This window comes from Chlorocebus sabaeus, chromosome 15 (assembly GCF_047675955.1).
Source record: "Chlorocebus sabaeus isolate Y175 chromosome 15, mChlSab1.0.hap1, whole genome shotgun sequence".
NCBI classification, from domain to species: domain Eukaryota; kingdom Metazoa; phylum Chordata; class Mammalia; order Primates; family Cercopithecidae; genus Chlorocebus; species Chlorocebus sabaeus.
The window spans coordinates 90857466-90876766 of NC_132918.1; the positions used below are offsets into that span (position 1 = coordinate 90857466).

A 19301-nucleotide genomic window follows, 5' to 3' on the forward strand; every position below is an offset into this window, starting at 1 on the left:
TTTGGGTAACACCTGCGATGCTGACCGGGCTGGGACGCAGGCTTGGGGGAATGAATGAATGAATGAATGAATGAACGAATGAATGAACAAACCTTCTCTCCCCACCCTGAAGTATACCATACTTGGAATTTATCACTTAGGCTTAAAAATCTTGTAGTATAACCCTCAAACTCTTGCCAAATTACCCAGTGTCTCTATTTTACATGTCCTTCTTTAATGAACCCCCTCCCGCCAAGCCTATTACTAAGGGACGAATAGGAACTTAACAAGCAGCCTGGAGTGGAAGGCAATCAGAGTTGGCACCCCTCCCCGAACTCCTCCCTCTCCCTCTCCCAGGCCCCGCCCTCCCCGCCCCCTGGGAGGTGCAGTTGGCTCCTCCTTAAGGCGGCTTTTCCCTGGTGGGATCTACCCCTGGGGTCGCCAGGCGCTGTCTCCGCAGCGGAGTTGGAAACGGCACGTGTTGAATGAGGTTAAGGGGTGTCTCGGAATGTGCGCCTTGGATCTGGTGTAGGCGAGGTCACGCCTCTCTTCAGACGGCCCGAGCCTTCCCGGCCTGGCGCGTTTAGCTCGGAACCGCGGGACACGCCGGTGGGCTGGGGCAAGGTAAAGGCGGGCTCCTCCAGGGCCACCCCGGGCCACCTGTGGAGTCCGCATGTTAACTCCTTTGTTCTCAGAGCCACTTCAGCGGCCGCCCTTTTAAGCGAGGAGGTTCCCTCAGGATGCTCCCCGGGTCCCCCTTTCGCTCCCCAGCCCTCTCCCGACCCGCCTCCCCCTTCCAACCCGAAGGTAGCAGCGCGGGGAGCCCGGGGCTCGGCGCGAGCCGCCTCCTCACTTCCCATTGGCTGAGAGCGCCGGGAAGGCGGTCACGTGGGAGCGCGGCAGGCCAGCTCGGGGGCCGCCATCTTGGCGGAAAGTTTAGGGGGAGAGCGGTTGGGGGCGCGGAAGGAGGCGAGGTTCCGGGGGTGGGGCGGGCAGGCGGCAACTGGGCGAGCGGGCCGGTGGGCCGCGGCGAGCGGGGAGGCGGCGTGACCTAGAAGGAGGAAGAGGCCGCGGGGGTGCGGCGGCCCAAGGGAGCTCCTCCCCCGTCCCTTCACCCCCTCCGCTCGCCTCCTCGGGCCCCGGGCGGGGCGGGGGTACGTGGAGCGGGGCCGGGCCGGGGAGCTGCTCCGAGTCTGGCCGGAGCGCACCCCAGTTCCGAGCGCACGCCGCTCGCGGGAACTTTGTGGCGGCGCCGCAGGTGTGGGGGCCCGCGGAGGTGTGCATGCGGGGCGCGAGGGCGTCGCGGAGAGCGGCCGCTGCCCTGTCCGGCCCCCGCTGGAGCAGCCCGGAGGCAGCGAGCAAGGAGAAAGGCAAGCGGAGGAGGGGGCCCGGGCAGGGCGGGCGGCCAGTCCCGCCGGTCCCTTCTCAGCGCTCTGCGGCCGCTGCTGGCTCAGGGGCCAAGGGTCGGAGCGCTTCACCGGCCCGTCCCCAGTAGCAGGTGGGGAGCGTGGATACTTGTGCCGGGGGAAGAGGCGGCCTCAGGTCTACGCTCTTTGGGGAGGGGGACGCTGTCGAGGAGAGTTTGAACACCGACTTCTCTCTGTTCTTAATTTGGAGGGGTACCCACTCCAAGGAAAAGCTTTCCACATTGACAGACAACTGCTGCGTTTTGAGACTCTTTCTTTGACTTGGTAAAACTTTGGAACGTGGGGTTTTCCAATAGGGCTGCGAGGGTTTTCTATTTCGATAGGGGGAAACGCTAGTTTAACATGATTCTATCCTTTTTCCTTTCTGTTGTGTGTTTTTAAAGGTGTGTGCCCTCTTCCTGATTCTGGAGAAAAATGCCGGTCCGGAAGCAAGGTGAGAGTTTATTCCCTAACTCTGTTGATGTCACTTGCTTTTCCGTATGTCAGTTTTTTGATTGCTGTTTTAGAATAGTTTGTGTAACTTTGATGAGGCAGCACGGTCCTAGCTTTATTGGTTAGGGAATGTAAGTCTCACATCATTTCAGAAGATGGAAACACGAAAATGTTTGTTAAACTTTCTTAACATTTCTCTGGTGATTAAGAGAGGCAATTAACCCCGCCCCCCGCACAGATGTCCTTAAAAACTCTGCATTGGTGTTTTAATATTTCACTTCATCATTCTTACTAAGCACTATTCTGTGAGCAACCGTGGGATACTAAGAATTTGTATTTTGAAATGTTAAAAATTTGGATTTTAATGACAAATTGTAGATTATCTGCTTTTGCATATCAGGTAATCTGAAACTGTTGCTAATACTTTGATCTTTTACTTTGGCAAACTACCAGTACATATTTATTCCAAACTGCTCACTCTCCTCCGTTTTCTAATGTGATATATGTGTAAATTTTTCTTGTCTTTAATTTTTTTTTATTTTTTGGTCATTCTAAGGAATATGTGTACATGAACATAGTGACATCAGTTGACCTGAAGGGTTTGGGGAACTGTTTAGGTGTCATGCAGAATTATTTGCACTAGTGTGTGATACTTTTTTTGTAAATAGAGAGTTTTAATCAGGCTCTGCTTTTTCTTCTCAGATACCCAGAGAGCATTGCACCTTTTGGAAGAATATCGTTCAAAACTAAGCCAAACTGAAGACAGACAGCTCAGAAGTTCCATAGAACGGGTTATTAACATATTTCAGAGCAACCTTTTTCAGGCTTTAATAGGTGGGAATTAAAACTTTATAACTATTATGCCAGCTAGGCTTTATGCTCCTCTTGATTCAGTTATTTTAAACTTAAGAAAATGATGTACTTAATTCTCTATGAGGCATTTGGTAACTTGAACATCTTCAGTGCGTGTGTTTTTCATAGGCCAGTATCCTTTCCTAAAATACCTAGTAACCAAAACACTTTCAGTATTATTTCAGTGGCTTTTGAGAACATTGCTTCACGTCTTAATAGCATTAACTGTTAAAAGATGTTGCAAAAATGTTTCAGGACCTAAAAGGTATGACTGAGTTACTGTTAGCTTGCTTCTGTGTTTGACTCGCATGTCTCTGAAGTCATTGAAAGTGTGTGAAGGATTCTGCTGTGTGTAAGAACATTCAGTCCCTTAATATAGACTTCTGTTTAAACTTGGCATTCATGGAATCAGAATTTTAGACCTGGAAAATGATCTTAGAGGTGATCTTGTCTAATAACCGTATTTTACAGGCAAGAAAATGGAAAGTTTTATTTTGTAACTTAATTTGAAGTGGTGCATTGTTTGAAAGGAGAATTGGACAAATAATCAAGAGTCCTGAGTTCTTTCGCCACTAATTGAGTGATATTATAAAAGTCATTTAATCTTTTCTGCGCCACCATATTAGCTGTAGGATGTAGCTGGTGAAATGGCAAAATGGGTTTAAAGCCTTTTTTAAGTGGATAAATCATTTTTAAAAGCATCGTCTATTATTTTGTGTGTAATCTCCTATGTATAAAACAAGGTGACTTGTCTGGCTGTTTTGTCCAGGTACCTCAAAAAGCTTGCAAACTACTTAACTAGAAAGTTTGTCTCTTCCAATTCTAAGAATGAAGTTTTTTTGTTTTGTTTTAGTTATCAACTATATAGCATTTTAACATAAGAAGACATATACTTAATTGTATTACGTTTATTTTTTCAGTAACTTCCAGGCAGATACGGCCTTACATCTGTCTGTTGATAGAGTAATTGGTGATGTGATTTGAAGACTACCTTCAAGTCAATGTGTCCTGTCAAATATATTATTGGTAAATGGATACTCTCTACTGTTTTAGAATGAAAGATTTTCATAAAGACCACTTTATGCACCTGAACAATTTTTTAAAATTTAACATTTTAGTAGACTTTTAAAAACATAAGAATACAGAGCACAGTGTAATAAACTGCCTTTTAACTTTACCTAGCACCCGAAATTATTAGGATTTTGCCATTTTTGTCTACATTGATGGACATTTTTTACACATTTGAATTTCTGAGGTTCAAGGTCGAAATGGATGATCAAATTGGATTCCTCTGGAAAAACAGCAAAAAGCATTTTTTAGTTATTTGTTTTCTAAATCAACACTGAGCCTAGTAATTCGGTGCGGTTACTGTTGTGGAAAACATACATGTTTTTATATACAGTGTGTATATATGTATATAGAGAGAGATATATGAATAGATAGATATGGATAGATAGATGGACTCCAGACTTTTCTTTGTGTGAAGGCAGCAACTTAAGAAAATTAAATCGTTAGTGGAATAACAGAATCTACATTTATATTTCTGTCTAGATTGGGGATGGGTTTGCTATATTCAGAGACATTTTTGACCTATTCTGCCTTGCCTGTTTTGAATGTGTATATTCTTATCATAGAGTTTTGTTTTGTTTTGTTTTGTTTTTGAGATGAGTCTCGCTCTGTCACCCAGGCAGTAGTGCAGTGGTGCAATCTCTGTTCTCTGCAAGCTCCACCTCCTGGGTTCATGCCATTCTCCTGCCTCAGCCTCCCGAGTAGCTGGGACCACAGGCGCCCACCACCACGTCTGGCTAATTTTTTTTTGTATTTTTAGTAGAGATGGGGTTTCACTGTGTTAGCCAGGATGGTCTTGATCTGACCTCGTGATCCACCTGCCTCGGCTTCCCAAAGTGCTGGGATTATAGGCGTGAGCCACTGCATCTAGCCTAAAATTAGCTTTCTAATTACTAAGTTTATATTTGTGAATCTTCTGCATGATTTCATTGGTTGTGAATTTACTTTGACATTAAGATTTACTTATATTTAATGTTTTATAGGATGTGGTGCTATATCAGATTTTGGTGTAAGAAAAGTAATATATTTTAGGAGGTTTGAAATAGATACATTTAATAGAGGTTCTGTGTGTTTCTGTTCTATAATTCATTGTTGATATTACTGAATTATAAATGCATTCTCTCGTGTTTCCTGAGTAACTTTCAATACTTAGTCTGAAAATGTTTAGTCTGATAAGATTTTCTTTGTATTTTACAACTCTACCATTGTTTTGAAACAGTGTCATAAATGTACTGTAAGTTTGTAAATTGTCCTAAGCTAAACCAGTTCATCGTGTCCATAATGTTTGCAGAAAAATCCTACTCAGAAGACAGAGTGCCACTTACTGAAAGGTTTTTTCTCTCAGTAAGTGGCACTCTGTCTTCTGAGTTGGTACCTGTGGACCACTGGATTAAAGGAGAACAGGGGTCTTGACAGCCTGAGCTGTTTGAAAGTCATTTAGTGCTTAGAGTTTTGACTTCCTTGGTTTGGAAGTCACTTGATTAGGCTGTAGTGAGTTATCTAGTTATCTGTTTGGGATGCCGAGTGTCTTTGAATTTGCAATCTGCATTGATCATTTATTGATTGATTCTTTGAACTGGTAGTTTATATTGACTTTTCGTTCATTTTAAAAAGTTCGAGTGAGTCTCCAGGGGTTTTGGTGTTTCCCCCTGTAGTTCATATATAGATTAGGTTCCTGTACTTTTGGATTATTCAGAGAGACAAGCATGTACATACTGTATTATATTTGTTCTAAAATACCAATATTTTAATATTTCAATGTCTGGTGTATGTCATTTTTAATTGACAGTGTTTTGTGTTCTGACACATGAAGTAGTGCATTTTATAATTGATACTTGCAATTTAAATATAGAAATCATTGTTCTCGTGTTGATAGATTCTTGATAGTATCTTTGAAGGATGGCTTAAAGATTTAAAAATTATTGAAAACAGAGAAGTTTTTATTAACTTTTGAGTTTCAGCTGATATAGTTTCTTTAGAGCTGAGTATTTAAAGTTATATCTTAACAAAAGTCCATGAACTGCACATTTGTTTAAAATGTACTCCCAAAACATACCTGCTGATTATTTTTGTACAAAGGAAGATAAAGTCTGCTTAACTTCATTCTGTGATTTAGGTGAGAACAATTTGAAAATTTGCTTTTGTATTCCAATTTTTTTGTACTTAAGTTTGAAAATTTTGTGAGTAGACAGGGTATGGTTTGATTATAATCAGAGCCCAGGTGTTCAGGTCCATAGTGATTTCATTTCTTTCATGATTCTAAGGTGTCTGGGATCTGAGGTGACACTGGTAGTCCCTAGAGACTTCATACCAGTCTAAACCCCTGCAGTTATTTCTTACAGGATCAGAGAACTCATCTGCTTTCCTTGTGCACGAGAAAAATCAGTGTCCAAGATTAGACTGGCTTTAGAGACTTGAGTAAGTTGCGTCCTGTGATTTGCATATTTTGTCTGCAGTAAATAAACTTGTATTAACACAGTGTTTTATTTCTGCAGATACTTCAAAATGAAAGTGGATTATGTAATAATACTTTCCATTTATGAGTTTTTTAGTTACCAGTTCATTTGTTGCTACTCTGTTAAACTCTAATAGTTTCATTAGCCCTTATAAAAGGACCTTGCCCTATCTTTATTTGTGGATACTAGGTTTCAAAATATGATCCCTTTACCATCTTAACCATCTTTAAATGTACAGTTCAGGAGCATGAAATGTATTCATATTCTTGTGAAACAAGTCTTCAGAAGTTTTTCGTCTTGCAAAACTGAAATCCTGTACCGATTAAACAACTGCTCCCCTTTCCTCTCACTTCCTAGCCTCTTGTGGCCACCGTGCTACTTTCTGTTTCAGTGAATTTGATCATGTTAGAAACCTCATAGAAGTATTTGTCTTTTTGCGACTGGCTTATTTCACTTAGTGTAGAGTCGGCAAGGTTCATTCACGTTGCAGCTGTTGACACGATTTTTTTTCCTTTTTGAGGCTGAATAATATTCTGTTGTGTGTATATACTGCATTTTATCTAGCCGTCCATTGACAGCTGTTGACAGGATTTTCTTCCTTTTTGAGGTTGAATGATATTCGGTTGTGTGTATATACCACATTTTATCCAGCCGTCCATTGATGGACAGTTGAGTTACTTCCTCCTCCTGGCTGTTGTGAATAATGCTGTTAGGAATATGAGTGTGCAGTTATTTCTTCAAGACCCTGCTTTCAGTTCTTTTGGATATTTGCCCAGAAGTAGGATTGTGGGATCATATGGCAGTTATATTTTTAATTTTTTGATGACCCGCCATAATGTTTTCCATAGTGATTGTACCATTTTACAATCTCACCAACAGTACACAGGTGTCCAGTTTCTCCACATCCTTGCCAATACTTCATTTTTTTCTTTCCTTTTTTTGATAATAGCCATCCTAATAAGTGTGAGTATGTGACTCCTCTTCAAGTGTATGTAAAACATACTAACATTTATTGAGCACTTTCTGCGTGCTAATAGAAGTATATCATTTAGTCATTGTAATCCTATGAGGTGTACATTCACCTATTTGAGGTGTTTGTACTGTTTTATAGATTGGAAAACTGAAGCACTGAGAAATGACCAATCTTGCCCTTGGACCCTCAGATAGTAAATTGTGGAGCCAGAAATTGAACTCAACTAATCTGAATCCATAGATACTTCTCACCGTCAACCATTAGGATCTTCTTTATCATTGTTTTTCAGAACCAAGCATTTTAATCTGATAAAGAATACTAAATGACAAGCATGTTTAAGACAGATAGTGATCTTTAGGGTTAGTAGTCTTTAAATAATTGTCACTCGGAAAGAAAATATTTATAATGGTGAAATGATGTTGATGATGGAGTTCACACATTTTGAAAGAAGTGTGTTTAGTAATGAGGGTTTGAGGTCTTCCAGCAATAGTGGTAAAATGTCAATATTTCTTAGATTTCTTTTGCTTTGTTTTGGTCCCACTGTTACATTTTAGTCTCTTGCTAACTGTGTGTCTGTGTGTGTGTGTGTAACTTTGCAGACTAGATCTGAGTAAGGAAAACAGGATATGGATCACATCGTTGGCTAAAACTTTATGAGATTGAAGGAGAATTTTATTAACTTTTCACTTGGTGTTGATTTAATTAGATTGAGTTATTTCTTTGCTAATAGTTTGCTTACTATTATTCTGAAGCAGTGTTTTGATTATGTTGAATCTGGTTGAATTCTCTTTAGAACCTTGGAATCAAGAGTTGTAAAAGCATCTAAATATTTCTTCTAAGCCGTTTCCTCTCTGTAGGGTCATATTTTTCCTCTGTACAGAATTCAGACTTGGACCAGATACTATTGTTAATTGTCATGTCTCTTTACTCTGCTTAGGGCACATTTTCACAGCTTTTCTTTATCTTTTGTGAGACTGACTTTTTTTTTTGGAGACAGGGTCTCACTCTGCCACCCAGGCTGGAGTGCAGTGGTGGCTCTCTGCAACCTCTGCTTCCCAGGCTCAAGCCGTCCTCCTGCCTCAGCCTCCTGAGTAGCTGGGACTACAGATGTGACTCACCATGCCTGGCTAATTTTTTGTAGAGATGGGTGTTGCCCAGGCTGGTCTTGAACTTCTGAGCTCAAAGCAATCTGCCTGCCTCAGCCTCCCAAAGTTCTGGGATTACAGGCGTGAGCCACTGTGCCCAGCTGAGATCGATGATTTTGAAAAACGCAGTTCCTTCCACTCTTATTTTTTTAATATAATTTCCTCATTTTGGTTGATCTGATGTTTGCTTGTGATTAGATTCAGGTTATATACCTGGCTTAGGATTCTGCACATCCAGAGGTACACAGAATCATCTGCTCTTCATTGATGATACAGATTTTGATTACCTAGTTGGGTGTTGTCTGAATTCTCTATCCTATATGATTGTTTTTTACCCCTGTGGCTTATAGGCAATATGCGGGGGAGACACTTGAACACCATGTGCATATCCTGCTCCTTAGCGAAATGTCCACCCATGTGTAGCATCCATTGATGACTCTTATGTGCACCAGTTTATAATATGGTTGTTGAAAAATAAGATTTCTAACAGTAACACTCCTCTAGGTTTACCAGTTAACACTTTGCATTTTATTCTAATCAAGAGCCTTCCTTCTTTTCTTTTTTTTTTTTCCATGTGTATCTTTCATGAACTTGCAGATACCTGTTTTTTTCAATGGCTTATCATTTATTACCATCCTTAATAATATTTGTGCTCTGAGTGATCCATTGGGGGCCCTTTCAAGCTTGCGTCCTTGTGGCATGCCCTCATCGTTTTTTGGAGCTCTTCCTTAATTTTTGGCATAACAAGATGTTCCACGTTTATCTTGTACCTTTCCTGCCCCAGCCCTGGAATCAGCCATTTCTCTGAGAAGCTCTGATTCCTTTTAGTACACACCTTGTTTTACGGAATATGCTTGTGAGTACTGTATGATTGTTAGTCTAATAGTATCTAAAGTGTTGAAATAATTTATTTTTGCCTACTAGCTTGATATCTTTCCTTTTTTTAGTGTGTTTTGAAACAATAACACAAACTTATAAATTTTATAGGATATTCTTTCTTCTGAGGATCAAAAATGACTTTTTAAATGAACATTGGTTTAGAAGAAAGAATATTTGTGCTTGAGTAGATTTGATGATTGTAGTATATATTAGTATGTCATCTACCCTTCTTTGATGATACTAATTTTGATTACTCAGTTGAGTATTGTGTGACTAATCATACTTGCTTTTAGTCAATGAACTGATAGAATTTTTTTCCCCTGAAATGGTAGGGTTATATTTCAATGTTCTTCAGCTTTCTAGTTGCCTTTCCTGCAACCCTACAAAATAAATTTATTATAACAATGATGCATGTTCTATATGAAACCTTTGAGATCAGATTATTATATGTAAAATGCCATAAACAAGAAAATCCTCACACCTGAGGTTACCTCCTGCTTCATCCATGGGGTGAATATCCTAGAGTGTTATTTGTATGTGTGTGTGTGGATGTGTGTGTGTGTGTGTGTGTGTGTGTACACACATATACCTACCTTCATTTTGCAAAACAAACTTCCTAAGTAAAACAGCTGTTTCCTGCGTGAGAATTGATATTTAAAATCAGCATGTAAGGTGAAAAATCTCATGTAGTTAAGATTATCCCTGAAAATCCTTCAGAAATTTAACGCTTGTTAATTACAGCACAATTTTTTTTTCCCTCTAGTGGAAAGGAATGATTTCTTCACTTGAGCTCTAGATGAAGCCATTGGCTTGTTTGATTTCTTGTACTAAAAACACGTAATTATAGAATCACACTCAGCACAGTGAGATATGGCATGATGCTCACATTTTGAGAGGCACATGAAAACTTAGACTACCTAAAGGAAGAATCTTCTTCCTTTTCATTTCTTTGTTTGTGGCTGTCACTTAATGGGTAGACAGAGTTGCCCTTTTTTGTGGGGGAGGTATACTGGAGTTGTATAAGTGTGAATAGTATGATTTCTGTGACTGTTTTTATCCTCCAAAGTTTATCAACAAATGTCTTTCTATGTCAGTGGATTTGTACCATTTTATGTATGTATGTATGTATGTATGTATTATTATTATTATTATTTGAGACGGAGTTTTGTTCTTGCTGCCCAAGCTGGAGTGCAGTGGTGTGATCTCGGCTCACCACAATCTCCGCCTGCCAGGTTCAAGTGATTCTCCTGCCTCAGCCTCCTATAGCTGGCATTACAGGCATGTGTCACCACAACTGGCTAATTTTGTATTTTTAATAGAGACGGGGTTTCTTTATGTTGGTCAGGCTGGTCTTGAACTCCTGACCTCAGGTGATCTGCCCACCTCAGCCTCTTGAGGTGCTGGGATTACATGCGTGAACCACTTTGCCCAGACAGATTTGTACTATTTTAAATGACTTTATATAGATTTTCTTCTTTTCTCTTCTTTTTCTTTTTTTTTTTTTTGAGATGGAGTCTCGATCTGTCACCAGGCTGGAGTGCAGTGGCACAATCTCGGCTCACTGCAACCTCTGCCTCCTGGATTCAAGTGATTCTCCCGCCTCAGCCTCCTGAGTAACTGGGATTACAGGCGTGTGCCACCATGCCCAGCTAGTTTTTGCATTTTTAGTAGAGACGGAGTTTCACCATATTGGCCAGGATGGTCTCAATCTCTTGACCTCATGATCTGCCTGCCTCAGGCTCCCAAAGTGCTGCGATTACAGGTGTGAGCCACCGCACCCAGCCTATATAGAGTTTCTGTAGTTTTTTAATGGTTTCCTGGGAGCTTTTAGGTTTGTAATTTTTGTGAATTATAAATATCGTATTTGCATATGCATTTTTGTTTCAATTCTTTACTGTATCTGTAGGACAGACTCCTAGAAATGAATTGTTTGGTCAAAGGGAGTGTGCATTGTAAGGCTATTGATGTAATTTGTTAAATACTCTTAGGAATGTTGTATTTATTTTTTAGGAAGTATGTGGAAGAATGACTAATTCACCATACCTTAAACAATAGAGTATTATCCGTCTTTTAAATATTTTCTACTCTGATATGTGGTATATACCTTTAGTCATTTTTATGTTTTATTGTGCATTTTGTTGATTAAAGAAATAACCAAAGATGTAAGAAAGTCTTTAATTATTTTAATTTCTTTTGTAAATTATCTGTTTAATTTGTGCCCCTTCCTCCTCCTTTTTCCTTTTTCTTAGAGTTATAAAATCTACATTAGGCATATCAACTCTCCCATGTAAATTGCAAATAACTTCCATTGTTATTTGCTTTTAAACTTGGATTTTAAAGAAAACATGTATCTGTATACACATATGTGGTTAGATTTATCAGTATTTTTCTTTATCAGTATAGTGCTTTCTGCCCTTAATAACACGTTTGGAGACATCGCCGATACTCTAGGCCCCAAGACGATTATAATCTATTCCCGAGGTTATAAAAACATTCACCTGTATTCAGATTCTTTCAAGACTTTTTTTAACATTGTAATTTTTAATACATTTGGAAATTATCTTGATGAAGAGTATGAGATTACCTTTTAATATAAATTTGCTATTTATCCCTCATGCAGCTTAAAACATTAATAGATTTTTTCAGCAGTTTTGAGTTTACAGAATAATTGAGTGGAAAGTACAGTTCCCATATCCGGAACCCCCACTTCCCTTTTCCATCTTGCAGGCCATGTGTGGTGGCTCATGCATGTAATCCCAGCACTTTGGGATACCAGGGCAGGAGGATCCTTGAGCCCAGGAGTTTGAGACCAGCCTGAGCAACGTAGTAAGACCCTGTCTTAAAAAAAAAAAAATTTAACCAGGCATGGTGGCATGCATCTGTCTTCCCAGCTACTTGGGAGCCTGAGGTGGGAGGATTCGTTGAGCCCAGGTCAAGGCGCTACTGTACTCCAGCTTGGGTGACAGAGTGAGACTCTGTCTCTAAAAAAAAAAAAAAAAAAAGACTGGGCTTAGGTGGCTCATAATCCCAGCACTTTAGGAGGCCAAGATGAGAGAATTGCTCGAGCCCAGGAGATGACAGCTGCAATGGGCATGATCTTACCATTGCATTCCAGCCTGAGTGACCCATCTCAAAAACAAAAAGAAACCTTGCATTAATGTGATATATTTGAAAAAACTGAGAAGCCAGTGTTATTATATTGTTACTAGCTAAGGTCTGTACTTTACATTAGTAGTCACGCTTTGCATTGTACATTGACAAATCTGTGTGCATGTTTGTTGCTTTGACACATGTATCCACTATTGCAGTATTATACAGCGGGGGTCCCTGTTTCCTAGGTTTTCTTCTAGCGTTTTATAGTTTTAGGTTTTACGCTTGTGTGTTTTTTTTTTTTTTTTTTTTGAGACGGAGTCGCCCAGGCTGGAGTGCAATGGTGCGATCTCTGCTCACTGGAAGCTCCACCTCCCAGCTTCACACCATTCACCTGCCTCAACCTCACGAGTAGCTGGGTGGGACTACAGGCGCCCGCCACCACGCCCGGCTAATGTTTTGTATTTTTAGTAGAGATGAGGTTTCACTGTGTTAGCCAGGATGGTTTCGATCTCCTGATCATGGATCTCGCAATCCACCCGCCTCAGCCTCCCAAAGTGCTGGGATTACAGGCAGGAGCCGTCGTGCCCAACCCGAGGGATGTGACTTTTGAAGCATTGTTTTGCTATAGTTGGATTTTGTTTTACATAGTGTGATGTAGGTGTGTGCGTGTGTGTATAGTGCGTCGTGTGTGTGTGCGTATGTGTATATATAATATCTTTAACAGCCCGTAAGGTAGGTTAATATTATCCTCACTGTACAAGCATTAGTTTTTACCAGCCCTTTACTTGGAAGTTTTGCGATTCCACTGGTTATTAAAACTGAAAGGGGGCTGGGTGCAGTGGCTCAGGCTTGTAATCCCAGGCTTTGGGAGCCTGAGGCAGGCAGATCACCTGAGGTCAGGAGTTTGAGAACAGCCTGGCCAACATGGTGAAACCCTGTCTCTACTAAAAATACAAAAATTAGCCAGGCATGGTGGCGCGTGCCTGAAGTCCCAGCTACTCAGAGGCTGAGGCAGGAGAATTGCATGAACCTGGGAGGTGGAGGTTGCAGTGAGCCGAGATCACACCACTGCACTCCAGCCTGGGCGACAGAGCAAGCCTCTGTCTCAAAAAAAAAAAAAACAAAAAAACCAGAAACACACACACACACACACACACACACACACACACAACTGAAAAGGGAGTTAAGTTTGTCTCTATTTTGTGAAGTTTGTTTTTTAAAAGGACTAATGCTTTCAAAATAATGAGAAGTATAAGCTGTCTAAATGTTGTTTACAGTTATTATGAATTATTCTATACAGGATAATGCCCACTTTTACTGTTCCCTTCCCTTTAAAAAAAATTCAAAATTTTACAAGTTGGTGAATAAGGAACTGAGTGTGGTGAATCTAAGTATTATATAATTGCTACTTATAGCTTTGGAATAGCGTGAATAATTAGTGTTAATATATTAAGTTCTTATAATTCTAGCTGTTTGCAAAGTCATTTGATCTTTTAAAAATCCTAGGCTATTATAAATAAATTTATCATTTATTTTAGAGTTTTGTCATGACTTTTACTGTTTCTAAAGAATAAAATATTTAATTTACTGTTACAAAATATTCAGACTAGAGGATATCCGAAAGCCCTTCTGGTTCTTTGATTTTAATTTCCTCTTTTTTTGGCTTTGGCTTTGGCTAGAAGGGCAATTAAAACCACTTGAGGGATTTACATTCCCAGCTTAAATATTGGTGGTGAACAGTAATAACTCATATTTGTAGAATTCACAATAATGATATTAGCTCTACCATCTGTTAGGAGCCTATTCGGTGCTATAGTGGTAGGCATTTTATATATATTATACTCAATCCTTGAAACAATTCACAGTGGTAAGAGGCAAGTTACCAGAGGTTAAGTAGTTTGCCTGAACTTGTAGCTGGTTGGTGATGGAGTTGGGATTTGAACCAAGCACTGACTTTAAAGTGTAAAAAGCCTGTGAATTTTATACTGTGCCCTGCAGGTTCTGATATGATTGTGATGTAATGAAATAATATACACTGTTTAAGTACATTATACGATGGGAATTAATTTATGAATCTAGAGTAAAAATTGTGCTTTTGAGTTATGTTAAAGCGTTGCATAATTTAGTTAGAAAATATAAATACTTATGAATTTTTATTTTCCTTCTTCTAGATATTCAAGAATTTTATGAAGTGACCTTACTGGATAATCCAAAATGTATAGATCGTTCTAAGCTGTCCGAACCAATTCAGCCTGTGAATACTTGGGAAATTTCCAGCCTCCCAAGCTCTACTGTGACTTCAGAAACACTGCCCAGCAGCCTTAGCCCTAGTGTGGAGGTAAGATGGAAAATCTGTTCTGAAGCTGTTTGTTAGTGATCAGTTTATTTGTACTACTGTGTTTCTTCATTTTATTACAATAATATTTTATACAAGTGGATTTTTTTGTGGAAGTATTATTTATAATAAAGAGAATGGGGTTAAAATATTTTTGAAAAGCAAAGCTCAGATTCTCTGTTGCCCCTGTTTTAAAATGTTATGAATGTTTGAGGTCTGAAATACTTGATTTAGACTATTAAAAAGTTATTTGCATGATAGACCTCAACAAGGCTTCATCTGTGTGATAATTAAAATGGAAATGGAAATGGTACTTTGAAAAGATGGTTTTGCTCTGGTATTCTTTCCTAGAAATAGGATATAGTTTTGTGGTCTGGGCTGCTAAGTTGTACCCATTTATCTCAAGGAATCTCTGTTTATTGGCTTGAAGGATGGCATTCAAACTCACTACAGACTGAAGAGTAAACCTGAGCGTCAGCCTTGGTTTCTACATTTTCCGCAGTTAAAGCTATTTCTTTGAGTATTCATAACTGTCTCAGCAATACTTGTTTTTGTGTGTTATACTGTTGCCCAGTTGGATATGATATAGCGGAGGTATGAAGCATTTTGTAATGAAGATTCTGCCCAAGAAGCACCAGTCATTTGAAAGTGGTTATCTGTCTGAATTTGAATCTAGTCCTTTCTAGTTGGTGTAAGATAGTGGCAGTGCCTGGAAAATGCAGTGTTTCTGTTTGGTGAGTTATCAGTCAGGGAAAAGTGGTGGTAGGCCACAGCCAGATAGCTAGCACTTTGGTAAAGAAACTAGATGGTTTCTCAGTTTTAAGTAACATAGAACTATAGAATTTTAGAGCAGGAAGAATCAGAGCACATCTGACCCCTTGTCTTCATTTTAAAGATGAGGAAACTGAGATCCAGAATAAAACGACTTAACCCACTTTATTTAGCTGGTTTGGGCAATTCTACCTTTGAATTTCAGGCCTCTTAACACCCAGCTCACAGTTCTCTTTATTAATCCTAGACCTTGTATGTTTCTTTTTGATTAGAGAGTATAATGTTTATTGTGTATATCCTTATTTTCTTTATGCTTTTTTTTCCTTATCACTTTTTCCAGGATAATTGCCATTTCCATGGGTTAATACATCACTTGCTTTTATAATAGTTCATTTCTGAGGTCTGTTGCAAATAGATTTTTAAAATGTCTTCAATCAGTTATTGCTATGGTTTGAATGTGTCCCCTCCAAAATTCAGGTGTTGCCAGTGTGAAAATAATGAGAGGTGGGCCTGTAGGAGGAGGTGATTAGGCCATGAGGACTCCTTCATCCTTCTTGGGATTAAGGCCCTTATAAAAGAGGCTCCACAGCCTGGGCACGGTGGCTCATGCCTATAATCCCAGCACTTTGGGAGGCTGAGGCAGGTGGATTGCTTGAGGTCAGGAGTTTGAGACCAGCCTGGCCAACATGGTGAAACCCCGTGTCATGTCTAAAATACAAAAATTAGCTGAACGTGGTGTCATGCGCCTGTAATCCCAGCTACCAGGGAGGCTGAGGCAGGAGAATTGCTTGAACCCAGGAGGTGGAGGTTGCAGTGAGCTGAGATCATACCACTGCACTCCAGCCTGGGCGACAGAGCGAGACTCCATCTCAAAAAAAAAGCCTCCACAAAAAGTTTAGCATTTTAGCTTATCTTTTTGCTTTCTGCCGTGTTGAGATGCAACAAGAAGGCCCTTACCAGATCAAATGCCTGGATCTTGGACTTCCCAGCCTCCAGAATTGTGAGAAATTATTTTTTGTTTTTCATAAATTACCCAGTCTCAGGTATGCAGCTGTAGCAACACAAAATGGACTAAGACAGTTATTTCACATTTATTTTCTTAGTTCTCAGTTAGAAAATTGCTTATGTAAAAAACATGTTAAACTTTAAGAGAATTGACTTATTTATTTGTTTACTAGTGTTTTTTATTGTTTGATTTACGATACCTTTGATTATAAAGCCCAGAATTCTTATACTCGATTTATTTATTTTTATAGGAGATTGTTTAAGTAATGGCTGAATCAGTGTAATCATTGACAGTAAATATTTGACATTATTGGTGGGAATGTAAATTACTACAGCTATTATGGAAAACAGTATGCAGGTTTCTCAAAAAAAACTAAAACTAGAACTGCCCACCAGCAATCCCAATAGTGGGTATCTGTCCAGAAGAAAGGATATCAGAATAGCAAAGGGATACCTGCACCCGCATGTTTATTACAGCACTATTCACAGTGGCTGAGATATGGAATCAGTCTCAATATTCATCAACAGATGAATGGATAAAGTGTGCTACATATATATATATATGTACACACACACAATGGACTACTAATCAGCCATAAAAAGAATGAAATCCTGTCATTTTCAGCAACATGGATGGAACTGGAGGTCATTATGTGAAATTAAGTAAGCCAGGCACAGAAAGATAAATATCACGTGTTCTCATGTGGGAGCTAAAAATGTTGATCTCATGGAGGTAAAGAGTAGAATGATAGTTACCAGAGACTGGGAAGGGTGGGAGAGGGAAAAGATGAAGAGAGGATGGTTAATGAGTTCAAAAATAGTTAGAGGGAATACATTCTACTGTTCAGTAGCACAGTAGGGTGACTATAGTTAACAATTTATTGTATATTTCAAAATGGTTTAGAAGATTTGAAATGTCCCCAACACAAAGAAATGATAAATGTTTGAGATGATGAATATTCTAAATACCCTGATTTGACCGTTATACATTGTATGCATGTATCGAAATATCACATGTACCCTGTAAATACATACAATTATATATCAATAATAATATTTTTAACTGTAAATATTCATTAAGGTTGAATACTTGGACAGTTTTGTAAGCTTAAAGTTTTTTTCCATATAGATTTCATTCAGGAAGATCAGTAGTGCATTGAATTTCATCAGCAGTGACATCGGTAACACTTCAATTTTTATAAAATTACGAGGCACTCATGTCTAGAATGCTATTTACAGCTCTGGTTTCTGTACTTCCTGAAAGATATATTATGAACATGTTAAAACACCTCAAATGAATAGGAGAATAAGAACTTTCATATTATGAGTGTCAGATCTTACTGGTTTGGAAAGTAGATGAGAAGAGAATATGGTCACAGGATGTTGTTTAGTGCATGGCACATGGAAATTGCTGTAGTAATGTTGGAAATCTGTTCCTATTCATGAATAGACTCTAAGGGAAACATTGGGATATGTCCATCAAGTCCTAGATTTTTAAAAAGTAGCAAAAAACTGTGTATATCAAACTTGAATGAGCAAGGTCAATGAGTAGGAAGTACCGTCTTACAGAGATGCCAGAAAATCCTAACAAATGTTTGTCTGAAAATGTAAATAGTTTGGAAACACACTAATGGATGATATTTATAACGGTGTTTTTTTAAAACCTGGAATGTTTGGGGATTTAATTTCTACTTTTTGAGGGTGCTATGATAGAAGGTAAGCATATTCCTGTTCACCCATCCACTCGTGCTTCATTTGGAAAACTTGGCGAAGTGATCATCTGATCCCTTGTTTCATTTGCTACTTTAGACTCTTGAGGCATGACGTTTAGGACTAAAAAGGGAACAAATAACTTAAAACTTAAAGTTTATTGTACTATAACTTGAAAAATTTGAAAATCATAAAACTTTTTTGTCTTAAAGAGAATTTAGGTTATACTTGTGTACTAATTCTTGGATATAATAATCTTTTCCAACAAAATTGCATGCGACATGCCTCTTTGACTTCATGTTTGCTTTTGCAGAACTAAAAGAGGGTTATTTTTGCTAAAAGTATTTAAGATTACTCAATTTCCACAAAGGCTTGACTTATTCTCTTAAAATGCAAATCTTCATCTTTAAAGCATCTATCAGGTTTTCTTTGTCTTTCTTTCTTTCTTTTTTTTTTTTTAAATAACAGTTAACTGATCTAACTCTTGCCGGGTCATTTTCAGTTACTTTGTGACCTTATAACTTTGTTTCTTCTATGTCTTCTGAAGTAGTAAATATAAAGTGACAGGATTAGTATCCCATTTTCTTAAAATTTTTTTTTTGTGTGTATATTATCTTTTACTTTGAGCATATGTCTAGTGAGATGTTTGGAATAATGTTTGTATAATATTTAATGATTATTTCAAAGTAATATGGATTTTTTTCTTTTTTGCACTTTTCTATATTAGTTTTTTTGTTTTTTTAGAAACTGTGTCTCACTCTGTCGCCCAGGCTGGAGTGCAGTGGTGCCATCATAGCTCACTGTATCCTCAAACTTCTGGGCTCCAGGGATCATCCTGCCTCAGCCTACTGAGTAGCTCGGCCTACATGTGTGCACCACCACACCCAGCTAAAATTATTTCCTTTTTTTTTTTGGAGACAGAGTCTTGCTCTGCCACCCAGGCTAGAGTACAATGGTACGATCTCGGCTCACTGCAACCTCCACCTCCCAGGTTCAGGTGGTTCTTCCACCTCAGCCTCCTGAGTAGCTGGGATTACAGGCACCCACCATCACACGTGGCTAATTTTTGTGTTTTTTGTAGAGATGGGGTTTCACCATGTTGGCCAGGCTGATCTTGAACTCCTGACCTCGGGTGATCCGCCTGCCTTGGCCTCCCAGAGTGCTGGAATTACAGGT

The 19301-nt window shown here is 39.2% G+C and overlaps 1 protein-coding gene across 16 annotated transcripts in view; it reads left to right on the forward strand.

The window, feature by feature from the left end:
* Positions 1-391: 391 nt before the first annotated feature.
* The window catches only part of DLG1 (discs large MAGUK scaffold protein 1), a 276922-nt gene continuing 258012 nt past the window's right edge, over positions 392-19301 (forward strand). For 5 of the 16 annotated variants that reach the window (XM_008009612.3, XM_008009616.3, XM_038003103.2 and 2 more), the window contains exons 1-4: positions 392-603; positions 1790-1839; positions 2541-2672; positions 14476-14642. In XM_008009612.3, the coding sequence (XP_008007803.1) occupies positions 1821-1839; positions 2541-2672; positions 14476-14642 (318 nt within the window). In that variant the 5' untranslated portion in view covers positions 392-603; positions 1790-1820. Of the gene's footprint in view, positions 604-884; positions 1478-1555; positions 1671-1789; positions 1840-2540; positions 2673-14475; positions 14643-19301 lie in introns of those variants that run through there. The other 11 variants (XM_038003099.2, XM_038003102.2, XM_038003105.2 and 8 more) reach the window with 5 other exon arrangements.